Raw genomic sequence first — 16,956 nt, forward strand, 5'->3', positions numbered from 1 at the left:
AAGATGAATAGCTCCAAATTAAGTCATAATGTATATTAAAAAAGAAAAAAATAGATAAATAAAAGGCACCCTGGACTTGATGCTTCATAAACATCTGACAATCTGATATCTTTAAGTGTCCCCTTTGTCAGGCTTTGCGAGACGAGAGTGAGAGGTTTTAGTGGGCACGGCCCTCCTGATCAGGTGGGTCTGGAATTATAAACGGCGTTATAGGGGACAGAGAGGGAACGGGGGAGGATACGTGGACTCGAAGCCCAACTGGAACAAAGGACCGCGATCCGAGTCAACATGCTGCACCCCATCATGATCGGCATCGTGACCATCAACACTTCCATCACGGTCATTTACTGGACCTTCATTCTCGTAGAGGCCTTTTATAAGAAGAGAGATGATGAATCCAAATCTAAGGAGAATCCAGCGTAACCACACACCCACTGTACCTTAAGTCTGTAGTCCTGCGTTGAATAGATTAGCCCGGAGCATATTTTGTGGGTGTGCGTTGAGTGATATATACGTAACTGATTGTTTTATACGTTACCGGACCCGAGGTCGTTTTTCATCGTCCCACGGATTTGGCTTGTGAGCCGTACTTTTCGAGAATGTTCCGCATTTTTTCATAAACAGAGAACCATCCACCTGCAGGTAATGCATTTCAGTATGAGGTATGACTATAATTTTATGGTACCGTAATGAGTTCCACATTAAAAATATTTCCCATATGTTACGCATTAGAAATTTATCCACGGTTTCCTGATTCATCGAGGCATGGCTCCATAAAAATAATGAATTCTCCTCTGCCTTTGTTAAGGCTTAAGCGTTACTGTGTGTTTTGACAGGGGAGTGATATTAACCGGTTGTTTTTCTGTTTGAAAGTCATAATTCTGTAACAGATGGTGTCTCCCTCTCTCAGTACAGATTAAATAAATTGTCACATTGTGAAACAAACCTTCTGTCTTGCTCAAGTTTGAGAGTCATCCACTGAACACCAGATGACCCAGTTCAACACCAAACAGCTGCCTCTTCAGAAGTGGAATCTGCAGTATAAAGCCCTAGAAGAGCTGGACAACTTTGGGACTTTGGACTTTGTTGTGAATAGGAAATATTCAAGCTTAATGCTGAGGTCTGCTAACGACTATTTCAGTGATCATAGTGAGTAATGTAATGTGATCATAATGTAATGATAATATCTCTTCTGTTGGTTTGATGGATTTTATCTGTGACTCAAGGGTGAAAAGGGTGATATCTGTTAAAAGATTGGTCATGTTTCTAAGTCAAGTTGTACCTATGTCACCTCTAAAGGACAAACACACAAATATATGATCAGTCTAAAAAGCTTTATATTGTGAGTAACAAAACACATAAGCGATCCCATTCCACTGACAAAGTAGAAAAGAAAAGAACGAATCTACTTACAGTTTTTAATATCTTACGTTATGGGGATCTTCTAAATACTTCATGCATCGTATATTTTGTTTTTGCTTGTAATCAAAGCTATGGTTATAGCTTAGTGTTTACAAAAAATACTCTTTTCATAGTTTGTGGATCTCGATTTGTTTTTCATAACATACTGATTGACGTATCATATGTGGATAACCTGTAATGATCTCCTACCTGGTTAATACCTCCAGTCATAACAGTGCGATGGTCTGAGCTCGCATTGAGGTCATTGGAAGAGGTGACTCACGCGGATAAAGGGAAGAGGAGAGACAGAGGAGGAGTTGTCTGAGCTCCTCCACTGACATTTTCACTCCGTCGGTTTCCAGGATCGGTCGGTCAGCGGCCTAGGTAGAGCGGTATCGCTTCTCCTTCAAACGCCAGCGTCGCACGCACGCACGGTAACATGCATCCCATACTGGTCGGCATCGTGACAGCTAACACCTCTTTAACGATAGTCTTCTGGAACTTCATCTTGTCTCAGACTTTCTGCAGGAAGATAAAGGACGCACCTCACCCTGAGGATGTTCCTGTTTGAGTGAGCTTGTATTTTACTTTCTTGGAGAAAGCTAGCGCTTAGAGGTAGTCTGTCGGATCTCAACCAGCAAGCGTGTGTTCCAAGTCAGCTATAAATATGTAAGAGTTGTCTCTGCTGCTTAAAAAAATATAAGCTTTGCTTGTTTTAACATCTCTGTGGTGTATTTTTAATGTAGTTACAGTTTCAGGATGTTTATTCACCTCGCGGGTTAGTTTTGCGAAAACTATGATGGCTAAAAATGATGTTTAAAAACTATGAACCAATGAGGTAAAAACAAACAAAAAAAAACCCCAAACCCCAAAAAACATTTAGATGTAGACAACTGAAAAATCAGGAACCAGAAAAGACATTAAAATTCATGGTAAGAATGACATAGAATGGAAATAATGGTTAATGGTATATGAGAAATGCATCTTTTTGAAAGTACTAGGCCTATTAAATAAATCCGTTTTTTTGTTGTTGTTGTTGTTTGCTATTTTATCTCTGTGCTCTATGATTAGGACTATATCCGATTTGTTTAACTTCATCTCTATTTAACTCAGACCTTAATTCAGAGCTTCATATCTTTCTATCATCGTTTAAACCTATCACCTTAAACTCATGTATAAAAAGATTGCTCCACATCCAACTCACATAGCTGGGCCATTACCTGCGTTTTAGCCCGTACTGTGACCTCATCGAGTAGCCTACCATTTCAACAATTCTTTTCACAATTCACTCATCTTGGAGTCGTCAGGCAGTGTGAAAAAACATAAACCCTAAGGAATGTTGAACAGAGACGACCTGATTAAATTCAGCCAGCAAAGTGAAAAGTGAAAATAATTGACTGATTTGTTCCAAAGGCTTCTTCAGCATACATTATAAAAGAAAGACCAATTCCTCATGGCTAAAATGTAATATATTAAGTATGAAACTATGTGACGTTTGCAAACCATTTCACTTTGCTGCGCACAAGTACGTCTGCCTTCGCCTTACACACACTAGAGCATAGCACAAAGAAATATCTTTGGCAGGCTTTGGTGGATTACAGCATAGCCAACCCTTGATACAAAGCATTCACCTTCATGAAAGGCAGCTTTGATTACCAGCCACGGAACATCAGAGTCAGCTAGACGTCTCACCTGGGATTTGTCTGTAGATTACAGAGGGTCGGTTAAGGTAGTACCATGCTGTGTGCAGTGATTGGAGTAGTGTTTTGGTTCTGTGCTAATACTGTATTTGCATACTAGACCGGGTCATTGGTTCAGATCCTGATGAGGAAGAGCAGGAGAGGGACAGATATACCACAGACAACAGGATGAGTCCACTCTGTGACATCACAGGGAAGAAGTTGGAGACTCTACCAGGATTCGAACACACCAGGAAACAAAAAAAAAAAAAATGCACCTGCACGCTAGAAGAATGTGGAAATGATGATTTCTTTCCAAAAAATCGTCAGTCTCTTACTTCTATCTGTCTGTCCCTGTCTGTCATTCAAAATCGCTAAAACCGGTGTAAAACATGAGGTGTTCACAACTCTGACCATACACTTCAGAGTTGAACACTTCACTCGATAAATCCATTAACACCCATACTTTGTTCAGGGTCTGAACTGTCATGCTGAATGTTTTGGGATTTTTTTGTTTTGTTTTGTTTTGTTCTGTTTTGCTTTTCATTTTTCCCCATTGTGATTTCATAGTGTTTTGGCATTGTTTTCTGTCTTTCTTTACATCAAATATAATTTTGAAATATGTTTATCTGATCTTTAATAATGTGCACAGTCCTTTAGAGAATATCACTGTAACATTAACACAATTATAATTACACTGCTTTTTTATTACACGTTGTGCTTTTTTCATTTTGTCTCTATTGTTATTCATGTACCAAAATGGTAGTTCCACCTGTAATAAAAGATGGATTGGACCTGTTTTGTGTGGTATCTGCTTCATGTGTTGATCTTCATCTCTTAGTAATACTCACGGGTAATCTGATCACAGGTGCTAAGCCGAGATGGACCATTCAGTGCCCCGAGTGGGCAGGGACTATCATAATTAGTCTTAAAGAACAGAGGTTACATGCAACCTGTTGTTTTCATCTGTCCTGCAAGTCCATATGTGTGAAAAGTATCTTTTTTTTCTCCAAACTGAATTATACAACATAATGCTTGAGCAATTACTTATGGCATAATAAACATGTTTAAAAATGACAGTAGTTGTAGTAAATATTACAGGACGATCCACTGAAAACAAATAAACAAACAGACAGAAACTCCAGATTTGAACAAACACTTGCAGCACCCTCTTGGAATAGTAACAGAAGTATGGCAGTTAATAATTATTTGTATGTGAAGTGGAAAACTTTTTCTAAATCTGCTTTGATTCTTCCTACATTTATATGAATAAGACACTTTTGCAGATGATTGACAGTGAAAGTGTAAAGAATTTTATTTGCTCTCAAAAAGACAGTCATTTCACGATAATATCCGCAAGTAATTAGGTTATTCATCCATGAGATATATAACTGCAAACAAGATGTGAAAATGTGGTACAAGTTTCATTCGTCAAAAGGCAAATATAACTGAAGGGCAAAACAAACAAACAAAAAAAACAAACAAACAAAACATTTTTCCAGGCTCTACAATCATTAGTCAGACCAACCTGCACAAACTGCATATCTGAAAAATAAAAATCCTTGTCAGGTTCAGAACAAACAACCCCCTGACACACTACATTCACAGCAATATTCAAATATTTTCCAGTGGACTTTAATATTAATACTTTTTTTTTTTTAAGTTTGAAGCCCACTTTATTTCTTGCCATGTGCTGCCAATACAGCATGTTCCCTACCACCATGTGCAGTTAAATAGTTATAACAGTCATGTAATTATCATAAAGGAGCACTCTAATAAAAGTAGCAACGCTAATTACTACAACTATAGCCTTTCCAACAGTGTATATCTGTAGAGTATTTATAATAGTCTATGAATAGATCAGTTGTGTATATATTGGTATTACAGCTATTAAGACGACATGTTATCAGTAAATCTTCTCTTACAGAACGGCTCAATCCTGGCTCAGGGTACTGACCTGGATCTGCTCCTTATGTCACTAAGTGTATTAGCTTCAATGCCTTGTGCTGTTACGGCATTTTGTGGCCAAAGAACCGCGCTTCACCGTCACATCGGTTTAATAATACGACGCTGCAAAACTGCGCGGTTTGCAGTTGCTTCCCGTATAGAATCTGTTATGAATACTCACCATTGATGAGCAGTCAACCTTAACGGCACTTCACTATTTCGCCACCCATGAACAGGATTAAATTGGAGGATTATCGCTCAAAGTCAAACACAAAGGAAGAGAAAAGAGAGCCATCCGAGCAGTGCATGCGTCCTTTTCCATCCTCCTAATATGCTACACATGCTGATATTCAGAGGTAGACTCCGCAAAAAATCATTATGTATTTTGGAATTTTGAATTGCAAATTCAGTAATTACAATGTAGTAATTAGTCATTATAACGCAGTAATCAGTACATACAATGTAGTAATTGTATTGTAGTTATAATGAAGAATGTCGTGGTGTTTCCTCCTGTCGACCCCCCCCCCCCCGGTTTTAGGTTCATGAGAGAGAAAACCCAAGACGAGATGAAAACTCAGAAGACAGAACTTTTACACTGCGCAGAGTAAACCGGACAAGAGGAGGGACTGTGTGCAGAGACCCGGGCATTATGGACCCAGATCATGTTAATGAACTGGAGCAAGAGGAGGTATTCTTTAAGGAGTACAAACCTCCTGCACGGGATGCAATACTTCTACCCCAATACGTCATCTACCTGCTGTTGGCGGCTGGCATGATGATGATTGCCCTCTTTGCTATCATTAGACATCTGATTAAAGACCTCCTCCATGATCTGGCAGGTACTGTAACAAAACCCCCTAAACTCCACTATATGCAACACACTGTCCTCTAGTGTTCAAATACACAAATTCTTCATCAATAAATCTGTTGGTGGACTAAACAATGTTCAGCTAACGTAATTTGTGACCATAAATCTTCCACCATGGAAATGATACAAGAGACTGCGGTTAATATATGACAGTCTGGTTTTGACAGTTTGGACTCAAAGTTAAATCACTGATGTATACTAGAATGATCTCTCTGAGATTTTGTTCTTGATTAAACTTTGGAAAGATTCTACAGGAATAATTAGGCTGGCACGTCAAAGGTTAATAATACAACAGCAATAGCAGATGCTGCATTATTGTACTGTAACATGAAACAAAACTGAAAAAAAAAAAGAAAACATTAGTAAGTAGACAAGGCTGTATTCAAATGAAACTGGACATATTAAAAAAGATAAGTGATTACTCATATCAGTGGACCACTACATTTAACCTCAAGTTTCTTTTTTCTTTTTTTTTTTTCTCCCTGTAGATTTCTTATTTGGTGAGCAGCCAGAGGAAGAAGTGGTGGACGCACTACAGAGCAGAGATAAATTCAGAGCTGACTGGTGTCCCGAGACCAACCCTGAACTGGAGGCCATGGTCAAAGCGGAGGAAATTGAGGTTTTAACAGAGGCCTCCGACAACATGCCAGCTATCTGGGTCATATCTGAAGGACGAGACTTGCGTGCCCAACGGTCGATGCCCAGAGTGGCATTCGGGAGGATTAGTTAGCCTCAGGATAAAGCTACGGGGGACGGGCACCGTGGACGCACACCTCGCCGTTCAGAGACCTGCCGAAGAACGCAGTTTTAAGGGCTGTAAATCCCAGTAGATGTTTGCATTGTTGAATCTCAAAGTCCCACTTTCTTAAGAATCCAACAGGACAACCAACTACAGTATCTCACACACATAGCTACACACCTTAAAACATGTACGAAAACATGAATGAAGACCAAAAAAATAAATAAACAAATCAATAAAATTCAGTTTGTCTATATCGAGTATCCTCTAATATTTTGCATTTTTTTAGTTGAGTTCCAAGTTCTTTTTTTTTTTTTTTGCACCCTGTGGCACCATAGGCCTTTTTTTTTTTTTTTAATTTTATTTTATCTTGAAGACGTGCAGATGCGTCCAGGAAAAAAAAAAAAAACTAACTTTACAACATGAATGAAAGAGACATAAATTTGAGAGCAGATCATCCGAGGGCAGTTAAGAGCTGCGAGTCATTTGATTCGATGATATAATCAGCTGGTGCTTGGTTAGGGCCTCGTACTTTGACCGGTTGAATATCATATCCGCATAGTTAAAGTGAAGAGCCATTCCCTGAAACCAACAATAGCTGGTGCGTCGTCCAGAGAGCCACAATGTCTCCTCTCAGACACGTCTTCGCCTGTTTACTTCTCTCGGCCTCCCTCTGTCAGGCAGCAGCCGGTGAGTCAAACCAGTCTCACTTTATTCTATAGATGTTATGTTTTGATCCTCTTTTTTTTTTTTTAAAGAGTTTGTTTTTCAGGAATTGATTTCTGTGGAGTTATGGTATAAATAATAAAGCGACGCAGAATCCCTGATTTACATGCCAATGCACTCCATCATTGATTTTGAGATTTTGTGTCACAGTCCAGTCAAATCAGCTGTCAGGATGTGCATGCTTTGTCTGCGGTGGTTAATCTCTTTAAACGTGCAACTTGCATGATTACTTTTTCCTGTGAGAGAAAGATGCGTTGAATTGCTCAAAACGTCCACAACTGCATAACATACAGTTACTTTGATAAAATATGTTAACAATATTGACATAAAAGTATGACAGTATTGAGACAAAACAGGATGACTACCGTCATTAATCTGTAATCAGATCACATCTGATCTAAGTTACCTCCGTAAAAATGCAGAATGTAATAGTCAGTGAGCCATAATATCACAGAACTATAGTAATGAGCATTGGTTCATGTTTAATATGTGACATTTCCCTCCTCAGGGGGACAGAGGGCCACCACAGCCAAAGGCGGAGTCCTGCAGCCGTGGCTGGTCGGCCTGGCTGCCGTCGTCGGATTCCTCTTCATCGTCTTCGTCCTGCTTATTGTGAAACGCCTATTTTTCACAAAAGAGCGGTGAGTGCACACGTGCACAGACACACACACACACACACACACACATACACACGCACAGACACACACACACACACACACACACACACAGACACACACACACACATACACAGACACACACAGACACACACACAGACACACACACACACACACAGACATACACACACACACACACACACACACACAAACACACACACACACACACACAGACACACACACACACACACACACAGACACACACACACACACACACACACACACACATAGTTACCATATTTTTTTTCTCATATTGATCAGGAAGAGATTTCATTTGTTATTCTGTAACTTCTTTACCTTCTCTTTGGTTGAGAGAAAAGTGTTGTGTTGTTGCTAGGCTGGCTTGAGTGAAATACAGCAGTCATAATGACTTAATGACAGGGCCCCGCTGAAGTTTTTTTATTGCGTCTCGGATGTGGACTGTAGTACATTCTTATCAGCACTCGCCCGAAACCCCCCTCCCCAAGGTCACATTCGGACAATGACGGCCGATAAGCGAACCCAAGTCACGGCCTTGGCTCACTTGTTTATGACTATTTATGAAACACGTTTACTACGCGACACCTGTGTCCAGAGTACAGTCTGAAATAATCATTTCCAATATACAACCAGTTAGTATTCATCACGTTTGTCTGTGCTGATAAGTGAAATGACAAATGAGTATTTCACGTCGTAATGAAGTTTTCTGCTTCTCAGCTCCAGAGAGGAAGAGAAAGAGGAAGAGAAAGATGAAGAGAGGAGGCTTGAGGAGAAGATGAGAAAGATGGAAGATGTTGAAGACAGCTTACAGACCAGCTTTTAGACTGGAACGTTTTGGAAGAAGAAGGCCCTCCTGTGGAAATCTCTCAGTTGTTTGTTCTGTACATAAATTATAACTCCTCTTTGCATAAAATATAATGTATTGTTAATCTGGGTACTTTTCTTAAAACGTTTTCCCACAAATTGGAAAGCACCGTTTTTTCAGGGTTGATTACTAGCACTGGTTTGCTGCTGGACTTTCACTGTGAATCAAACTTTCAACCATAAAGACCTGCATTTCTGACCCTGATACTAAATCTGAGCAAAAGTCCTCTGGCTAAAGAAAATATTTATTTAGTCTTTTTTTTTTCTTTCTTTAATCTCATTTTAGTTGTAGTTCTTAGCTGTGTGGTTTTAGTTCATTTTGAAAGCAATCCAGTCACATAAAGCTATGCGGCTTTGGCATCTGCTATGCCCTGTGTCAGCCACTAGATGGAACAAAACGCACCTTGTACAAAGTGAAGGGGACAGAATTTACTAAAGAAATTCCCTCACTGTTTTGTTCTCAGAAAACACACACACACACACACACACATACACAAAACATTTACACAACATTTTCCTCACGTTTCCACAAGAAACTGCTTCATTGATCTGGACAAGTGTGCTACTTGTCCAGACCAATGCTAAAAAAACAAAACAAAACAAAAAAAAAATCAAGGTAATCGGACAAACTTGAAAACTACTGATAATGTTCTGCTTTATGCATAATGAACAGCTTATTAAACATAGCAGATATAATTTCCCATCCAGAACTCTTCTGCTAACTGTCAAATTGGCAACTAAAAAACAGGGTTTGTTTGTTTTTTTAAAGACCTAAAATGAACCCATTATTACCAATCCATATCCAGCCCATATGCAGTCTCTTATTGAAGATGTATGAAATTGGAATACACAATGTTTTGTTTCTACCATATTGTTAAATCATGTGGGGTTTTGAGTCATTAGACTTTGCCAGCTCCATGGTGGACTGATTAAACTGGCTTTTTCATTATATGACAATTTTAAATTCAATATGTATGTATGTATGCAAAGCGATTCAGAAAATAAGGCCGATTACTCATTTTGAATGACAGTTTTGACAGCTTAAATGTTTCCAGTGCGATGATGTCATATATAGCAGTTCATAGCGCTTTTCATTTTTAATCATTACATCCTAAAGCTCTGATATATTAAAAAAAAAAAAAAAATCAAAACAAAACCCTTTATTCTTAATCTGATTTAGTTGAAGAAAGTTTCTGAAGATATACTGAACAAGTCTTCCAACTGATTTTTTTCAAAAGAGAGAGAGAGAGGTGTCACCTGCCAGGTTTTTTTTTTCCCCTTCCAACTGAAAAGAGGGGAAAAATTCTCAGCGTTTAACACATTTTAACTTCCATGTAACCGTGGTGATTACCAAGTCATTGAGTTACGCAACTTAAATGGTTGGAAGGAGAACCTTCAAGTGACTGCTAGAGCGGCAAGCCAACATCGATGGCCAAACTCCTCCGCGCCGTATAAATACAACTCGTAAAAAAAGGCAAACTTGGACATACTCTATCACGCTGCGATAAATATTAACCGTTGTCCGCATCTACATAAATAAAATCAAACTGCCCAAAGTTAAGATATAAGCAGCTGATGACTGACGTGAACTAAACGCAGCGTGTGCGCGCAGACCCAAGCCGGGGGTGAGCCCTAGTCAAGAGAGATTCGATCCCTCTCTCTGAGGTCACGCACAGTCAAAGCTTCCTTTGAAGTTTCCGTCTCACTGTTTTCTTTTTCAGCTTCTCGCAGACATCAGCATCTCACAGCACATCGCAAGGAGAGCGAGGAGCGTGTGTAAGATAGCTGTTTTACAGGGTCTTCTGCTACAGACTGTATTATTTGAAACTCTACTCTTTACAGACCGACAACATTGTCCCGGTCCAAAGTATGGAGTCTTTCGGGGTCCCGCTGGAGCAGCAGGCATTGCTGCTGGTGTGAAAGAGAGATTTCTCCTCTGTTTTGCTTATGGTGCCTAAGGAACAGCGACAGGGACGAAATGAAAAGGGTTTAGGAATCATGTGTGATACACGTTTAACGTTCAGCATTTTAATCACTTCTCTTTTGAAGTATGTGCGGTTTGAGTGTTTAAAAAAAAAAATGTTCCAGGATCAGTAATTAAGACCTTGATTGGCTCCTCTCATTCTAATAATCTTAGCAAATCACCGACACATTAGCCAGATGTTATCAAACACTCGGCCTTTATTGAATTTACCAGAGCACTGGTAAAGTTCTGGAAGAACCAGTCAAGGTTCACTGGGATATTTTTTAAAAAGTCACAGTTCTCTCACAGGTCTTGGTAACAAGCACGGGGTCATTTTCATAATGCAACACCATGCAGTTTTTCCAGCAGTTTCTGTTCAGCTCCATGGACTGATTGGGATCATATAGGCAAAAGGAGAGTCCTCGGGGGAACACAGCCCTTTGTTAAGACATCTGGAAGCCATTACGGCTCTATTTTTACAACATGTTCACATCACATACTGTAAATTGAGATATTAAATTGATAAGTGCAGTCAGAGCACAGTAGAGAAGGGGGGGAAAAAAAAAGCTATCCAGAAAAATCACTTTTAAAACACAAGTCTATATAAAGGTAACGAAAATAACCAAAGATTAACCTCGCTCTGGTCCTGCTGAGCACGGTCATCGTGTGTGTAGTTTGTTTTCCTGTGTGTTTAACATTAGTTAAATATATACATGTGTGATTCAGTGTATACATACGAAGAATGTGACGATATATGTATTTCAGAACAATGGTACTCTGTCCTTCCAACAACTGTGTGAAAATCATTATTTATCATTAGCTATATGCCACTCACATCACGTAAGACCAGGAAAAGTTTATATGATTTAAAACACACATGGTTTGAGCATCAAGTTCTCCTTTTTTTTTATTGCGTGTGTACGTGCAATCAGTAAAGGAACAAACGAGGTCTTGATCTCAAACGCATATACACACAGTTTTACAAACCAATGGACTCAAAAAAAAACTTTAAACATGAAAAAAAAAAAAAAATTCTCACAAACGCTCTCCAGTATCAGGAAATCAGAAGATCAACGCATTGTGCAACGTTTTAAACAGCTGTAATTAAAATATATGGGTTACCATGATTACACTGAACTGGCAGACATTATGCACATGGACAGTGATAAAACTGTACTTACCATTCATCCTCATTTGGCAGTTCACGTGAATGAGAACCATTGCATAAGTCAGGCACCAGGTGGGAACTTATCAGTTGCTTATTGGTGGTTCAGATAGTGCCACCTTTTCCATTGGACATCCTTCAGATATCCATGGTTACGCAACCACAGAATGGAAAGAAACTGTGAAATCTTTTTTTTTTCCCCCCAATGTTAAACTGACACACAAAACCCCGGGAACAGCTCTGCAGAGAAACTTCTGAGTTTGATTTGCGTGTTTGTGTCCGTGGGAGGGGGCATGTGGTTAAACTGTTTTGTATTATCAGTAGCTGATCTGGTAGTAGTTCTGAAACATTTTTCCATCAACCACACATTTATACACTTTTATAAACCTTAATTGCCCATATTCACTACATGTGGGAACTGTACTTTGAAGCCTGTCTCATGTCAAAGCCATTTAACTGAAGTATTGATTTGGCTTTATGCAACTGTGCTCAAGGCTTTGTGTGTGTGTGTGTGTGTGTGTGTGTGTGTGTGTGTGTGTGTGTGAGTGTGTGTGTGAGTGTGTGTGTGTGTGGGTGAGGGAGAGAGAGAGAGAGAGAGAGAGAGAGAGCTTTAAAAGAAAAAAATCCTTAACCAGGTAATAAGAAACAGATAGAAATGATTATTGGTTGGATCAGATTGAAAACATGAGTATGCGTATTGGTATTTCTCAACTTTCCAGGCCACTCAGATTAGTGTCTGGGTTATGATTTTTTCTTGCTACATCAGTGCCTCTGGCAATGCCCTGAGAATAATACAATCATCTAATACCACTAACTGCTGTGTTTGTAAACATAAGGTCAATTGTGGTAGATTTCACTATTGGATTCAGAATTGGCCGTATCACAACAATTGTGCCCGGGGTACAGAGTCTAAAAATAAGATCATGCATGGACAAAACCATAGGTACAAAACCATGGTAAACAGGAAACTTTCTCAGACGTGATGTGTGGAATAGTGATAATCCAGGTCTATATAGTAGTTACTTTACAGTGTCTCACTGACAAAGTCAGCCAGCAAGCTGCAAGACAACCGCTCAGGTGCCTAAGACTAAAGAGGGAGAAACTGCATTGCAGGCACAGCTAAGGTCAGTACGTAAATTAAAACGTTCCTGTTGTCGGTTTATGGACCCTTTTCACGAACCGGCCTCGGTTCCCTCAGCTCCTGTCCCAAAGCAGCAGTTCCCTTTGCAAAAACAAGCGACTTTGACTCAGAGGCACGTTGTTTTCTTTGGAGCCGGGAGGTGTAATTTCAGAGCGAGGAGCGGATCGGTTCACAGTTCGTCGAGTCGCCCCATTAACGATTACCTCAGCGCCTTTGTTTCGCGCCACTTCGAGTGCAACTGGTTTCATTCGAAAACTCTTTTATCCTAACACCCATTCTTCGCAACATCCCACGAGGTTATCCTGTCGGAAAGTTGGTGTGATACCGCCACGCGTTTTTAAAGCGCTGGTTAATCTAATTACAACGTCAAAGAATTTCCGAACATTTGTATCTTTTGATGTGGCATGTAATTAGAAAAGACGTCAGTGGAAGCTGCCCAAGTTCATTTCAATGGATCCTAACAAGCACGTATCAACCAAACCATCGGTTTGTGGATACTCTGTGAGGTTCGTGTATAACCGTTCAACGAGGGATATTGTACTCATTCACCCCTTGGAATATGAAAAAGAATAATAATAAAAAATTTTTTAAAAAAAAACCTCTTTGCAGGCCTGTGCTATTTTGAATCATTAAAATGAAATAAAACTTGACTTCCTTTCCAAAGCTGAAATTGTATTTTTCCAATCTTGGTTTCAGTAAAGTTATATCTGGGGTAATGGATCGAAGAATGATTAGAGTCAGGTGCGTTAAAACCTGCAGCCAAGCCAAGAATGAAAACATACCCCTTTACTGCAAGTGTTCCACTCTCGCCCTCATCTTCCCTTTCGTTCTGTCTCATTTTATCAGCCCAAAACCACCCTGTGAGCGTAATGTTTGTTCATTACAACACATTACCTACTCTTTTTCCATCCATGTCACTGTGGTAGGCAGAAGACCGCTCTGCTGACAAAAGCTAGAGTTAATCGACCGCGAAGAGCAGAGAGTTGAGAATTCATTCATATGGTCAGGCCCCCTGACGACTCTGAATCGAGTACATAAGTGGGGGTATATTTATGAGTTGAATAGTTAGATTATTCATATCAGAAGTATGCATGTTATTTGAGAACATTAAACTGATATTATCTGGTCTCTAATGACAATGTAACTTTGAATCCAGTAAAAAAAAAGGGTTGTTTTGTATATTTTAAATGTCCTGAAATAATCCTTTGCCCAGAGGTAGCGAATATGTAAAAATACTCATTTATGTATTTTTGGCAGCGGTCACTTTTATACATCATTACCAGCCCAAATAATCTATCATATATTGTTTGAGAAATTAAAACAGCCCCTCCCCCCCCTCCCCCCACCCCGCTCCTTCTGCGACGGCGTGGCAGAGGGTTGGTGGTGAAACAGATCAGTGTGTGTCTGGAAGTATTTCAGAGCGGGCTAAAATTAGGCCGTGTTCAGGCATGGCTCATGTCTGCTGTCAGCAGCGGGTTGTGGTCTGACCTATGGCGAAGCAGCTCAGGTCAAAACATCACAGACACATTACACGTTACACTCTGCTCAGCTCCAGCTACCATTTCTGCACCTTCAACACTCATCCACTCCAGGGTTATTGTTTTTGCTTTTTTTTGGACATCAAAGGAGAACAAAAGCCTGGGTATTCTGAGTTGTAGCATAGCTTGTTTATTATTTTTATAGTTTTTTTTTTTTTTTTTTTTTGCATAGGGAAACATACTCACTTCCAGTATTGAATTCATGAGCGCTTTGCTAACAGCGATGGCTGAATACAATGTTATAATGAAATATTGTCAAAAGCTGTAATTCCCCCCCCCACACCAGTTCAAAAACACATGGCAAATTTAGTCTTTTTTTTTTTGTGCATGAGAAAAAAAAAGTATCTTTTTCTCTATTTTAAATGATTAAATGGAAAAAAAAAAGATTACCGACTTTTGCTGATACAATTTTGTCATAACAGTCCAGAAAAGAAAACAAACGACAAAAAAATTTACAAGCTGTCAAAAAACTGAAAGAGAGTGTGTGTGTGTGTGTGTAGGTAATTGTGCCGGTTATATTGTCTTTCTACTGGTTGAGTCTGAACTAAACGCTCACATGATCTGTCCTGGTGTGAAGTGTGTTTGTCTGTGCAGCAAGCAAGCGGCGAATGAGTAACTACTATGGTAATATTTGTAAAGAATAATGAGAAGAAAAAAACAAAACAAAACAAAACAAAACAAAAAAAAAAAAGAAGAAAAAAAAAAACCTTGAAATTTAACACTGCATTAGAATGTTCTCTGAGAAATATCTTAGCCTCATCCTTTCTTCCATTCAAATCAAGCTCAACACACAGAGAAAAGAGCGTACTTTAGAAAAAAAAAAAAAACAACTACAAAAAAACAAAACAAAAAAAACAAATCGACATGGATTATAATCATCGAAAGAAATGGAATCATAACAAACCTTGGGGAAATCAAAGTGAGTCAGAGAAATTGTACTGATAGGGTGAGGGAGCCTTAAGCCAAAGAAAATGAGTTTTATATTCAAAGAATGAGCCCAAATTCAAGTATTACCTTTTTTTTTAAAGGATTTTTTTTTCTATGTCTGGAGGACACTACATTATCATATAAAAAAGTGTACCTCAGGAAGGTTTGGCATGTTTATTATTCCTAGGTTTTTTTTGTTATCAAAAAATTGCATAATTGTTTGCATGGCTTTTTTACCCCTTTGGACAAAGACAATGACAAGTAGGCACCTCTCACCCTTAAAAGGGACCTTTTACTTCTGTTGTTACATTTTTGGGACCAGATTTGCAGTCATGCCCTTAGGACAAGCAAATCCAAGCAACGCGTCCTATGACCGGTCAAGAGAGTCTGTATTGCACCAATCAAAAGGCAGCCTACTTGGGTTTTTTTTTTTTTTTTACCATGACCTAAAAAGCATGAGCAAATCTGACCCAGTGTATGTGTGTGTGTGTGTGTGTGTGTTGAGTAGTGAACAGAACATAAACCAGGCCAAGTCAAAAGAACAATGACTCTAACCTCATGGTCACAGCCCATATGAGAGGTCACAGCTTAAACACACAGTTCTAGAAAAAAAACAAAAAAATTAATAATAATAGTAAAGGAAAGTGGTAACCCAAGAAAGGAAGCAGTGAAATGGCAGGCCCTGCTTGTTGAGAAAGTTAGGGTTTTTTTGTTTTGCTTTTTTTTTTTTTGGTGATTTACTATTCACATGTATGTATTTTGCTTTCACCTGCTGGTTTGTTGAGGAAGAAAGAAAAAAAATAATAAAATAAAAAGGGGGGGGCCAGAATTAAAACAGACCCGAGGATATTTCAAAACGAGAACCTAAGGATATCTCAAACCCTTAACGGAACTTTTTTTATCAATATTTCAATACAGTGTAATGGGAGGAGGGGGAGGGAGTGGGGGTGGGGTGGTGTTCTGCTCTGCACTGTAGTTTGCATAAAATAATCTCCTTTAGTGCCCCTGGTCAATGCAAACACATTTAAACACTGTCATTACATATTGCAATTGCTGAACAAGCAAAAATTGACACGAGGGTATTGCTGTACCCCTCGAATTAGACTGCTGTTAAACAATAGTGTACCAATTCTTCATAGAGCACATTCTCTATCTCCAAAACATGAAACAGGGATAAGCAGAGTTCAGGCTTTGGTACTACAATACTGCTGTGGACAGGTTACCATACAATTTATTTATTTATTTATTTATTTATTTATTTTTATCAGGATTCAATATCTAGATCTACGTATGAACTTCCTGAAAAAAACACTTTATAACCCTGAACTGTAAGACGTTTGAATAT

The 16,956-nt window shown here is 39.1% G+C and overlaps 1 protein-coding gene across 1 annotated transcript; it reads left to right on the top strand.

Moving 5' to 3' along the window:
• Nucleotides 1-7,251: 7,251 nt before the first annotated feature.
• On the top strand, nucleotides 7,252-9,178 carry smim24 (small integral membrane protein 24). Its single transcript, XM_030784917.1, has 3 exons — nucleotides 7,252-7,324; nucleotides 7,869-8,001; nucleotides 8,731-9,178. The coding sequence occupies exons 1-3, from the start codon at nucleotides 7,258-7,260 to the stop codon at nucleotides 8,834-8,836; spliced, it is 306 nt and encodes a 101-aa protein (XP_030640777.1). The 5' UTR covers nucleotides 7,252-7,257; the 3' UTR covers nucleotides 8,837-9,178.
• Nucleotides 9,179-16,956: the final 7,778 nt, after the last annotated feature.

Source organism: Chanos chanos, chromosome 9, assembly GCF_902362185.1.
Source record: "Chanos chanos chromosome 9, fChaCha1.1, whole genome shotgun sequence".
Lineage (NCBI taxonomy): Eukaryota > Metazoa > Chordata > Actinopteri > Gonorynchiformes > Chanidae > Chanos > Chanos chanos.